Source organism: Ixodes scapularis, unplaced genomic scaffold (genome assembly GCF_016920785.2).
Source record: "Ixodes scapularis isolate PalLabHiFi unplaced genomic scaffold, ASM1692078v2 PGA_scaffold5__190_contigs__length_132052651, whole genome shotgun sequence".
Lineage (NCBI taxonomy): Eukaryota > Metazoa > Arthropoda > Arachnida > Ixodida > Ixodidae > Ixodes > Ixodes scapularis.
In genome coordinates this window covers 72,532,834-72,534,941 of record NW_024609880.1, presented here as the reverse complement: position 1 = coordinate 72,534,941, position 2,108 = coordinate 72,532,834, and the positions used below count along the sequence as shown (strand labels likewise).

At 37.7% G+C, this 2,108-nt stretch overlaps 1 protein-coding gene across 1 annotated transcript; it reads left to right on the top strand.

Moving 5' to 3' along the window:
* Window positions 1-863: 863 nt before the first annotated feature.
* LOC120836830 (defensin-like) lies at window positions 864-1,634 on the top strand. Its single transcript, XM_040205906.3, has 3 exons — window positions 864-906; window positions 1,014-1,076; window positions 1,510-1,634. Exons 1-3 carry the CDS (start codon window positions 864-866, stop codon window positions 1,632-1,634), a joined length of 231 nt encoding a protein of 76 aa, XP_040061840.1.
* Window positions 1,635-2,108: the final 474 nt, after the last annotated feature.

Here is a 2,108-nt window from a genome sequence, read left to right as displayed (position 1 = left end):
TCATACGACATTAGGGTTAAGAATGCCTTCTATTTGGTCTCGTTTATACAAAAAATTGCAAATGCCTTTTATTAGTTTTTTGGGTATCAATGTCCCATTTATCAAAAATTATCTCGGTACGCACTTTTTATGGAAGCAAGAGAACGTATCGCAGCTGGTTTATGTTTTAGACAAACGTTGTTTTGCCATGATGGGGTTAAATACTTCTAGTTTAATCATTCGAGACGTGCCACTCTGTTGAGCACCATAAGAGTGCTTCAACAAGGTAACACCAAAACTTTATAAGCACTTTTTTTAACATATTACTTGCGGTAATACCTCCAGGAGGATGGTCTTCGGGGGCTCTTGGGAATTTTTGGATGCAATTAGCTTTTTTTAAATGCCAGTATCGCGTGAAAGGGCGTAAACGTTCAATATAATAGTTCGATCGCTTCTTCAGTGAATCCGCTTCTCGCGTCTTTATTATAAAAGTTGTCAGCGGTTGGTAAAGAATTTGCTAAACAAAAAAGGAAGCCTAATAAAAAAAAAAAAAACTGATCCGGTCAAAAAGCACATTTAATAAGAAGCCGGAAAACCTGAATGAATAAAATTATGTTTATTCCATGGCTTCATTTTACGTTAGAGCAAAATCATCCTATGAAAGTTTTCGTCTATCCGTACATTACAGGTGTTTATGACTTCGTGTTCCATTTATTTATCAAAAAGCACGTCTTCGTTTGCTCTGTTCGATACAACATTAGTCCAGTGCCTGAACACTTTGACATTATTTTCTATTATCTGTTTTTATGTCATCATGAGTTCGACTGTTCTACTTGTTGCAGTGAATCTTGCTTGAGCTGAACCTGTGGTGGCTACTAGGAATCATGAAGGTCCTTGCCGTCTCGCTTGCCTTTTTGCTGATCAGTGGTAAGCCCTGGCTTTAAAAAAAGAACTCATAATAATAAGAAAGAGAAGTGCAACAAAACGTGGGGGAATGATAAAGATTACTTTGTCACCCTTTTGTTTTCTCGAAGGTCTGATCAGTACATCGCTGGCTGAAAATGACGAAGGAGGAGAAAAAGAGCTTGTTCGAGTTCGTAAGTGTAGTTATAAATATATATATTTAAAAAAACTTGTGTGCGAATGAGATGATGTGTGTGTGTGCTATGTTTTTAATATTATTCTGACTCCCGGCACGGTATTTCAGTGCAATAAATGTAGGAATTATTTAAAATATGAATGAAACTAGTAATTAAATCATTTATTTATTTATTTATTGACTTGATTTATGAGCATTACGTAAGGGAGATGGATCTTACAATTACAAAAAATATAAACAACAAAACCAACAGGTGTTCATGGCCAACAGTGCTGCTGATATAGTATTAATAATTGTTTCGTGAGAACTGTAACATTTGGAGAGAAAAAAGTTTCCACGAGGTGATGCCGAGATTTTTTGCGCCGAATTTTTGCAACAGACGGGGGAATCATAACCCATTCTTGAAACAATTGATTTTCTTTCATCTACAGGCCGCACTAGTTACAACTGCCCATTCCAGAGAGGTAAATGCCATCGTCACTGCAGGAGCAGTGGGCACATAGAAGGCTACTGCGGCGGTTTTCGGGGAAAGACCTGCATCTGTGTCAAGGAATAGGTTCCAAATCAAAGAATATTACGTCAATTGATATAGCAGAATAAAATTGACTTCCGCAGTCTCTTTGCTACAATTCATGCGCTGGACTCGACGAAAAAAGCTTCCATTCGACGCATGTGGAGAAGATAGCTGAATTCACGTTTGACAGCGCTGAAAAGAAAACTGTTATTTCGTGAGCTATGTGAAAGTTATAAATAAAGCAAAGAAATAATATTTGTAGTTCTTTTTACCACATATGCGGCTCGAGCCGGTACACAAACGTGTACACGTCTTGAAGGTGATGGTAAACCTGAGACTGGAGTAGGAAAAGGAAAAATCAAAGGCAGACAGAAACAAAAAAAACAGGCAACGTCTCAAATTCAGCTAAATCGTTTATATCGTGCACGCCTTATATACCAAGTGTCCAACTTAAAAACCAAGTCTCCAACTTCAGCCCCAGTCTCAGGTTTACCATCATGTTCAACTTACACCAGC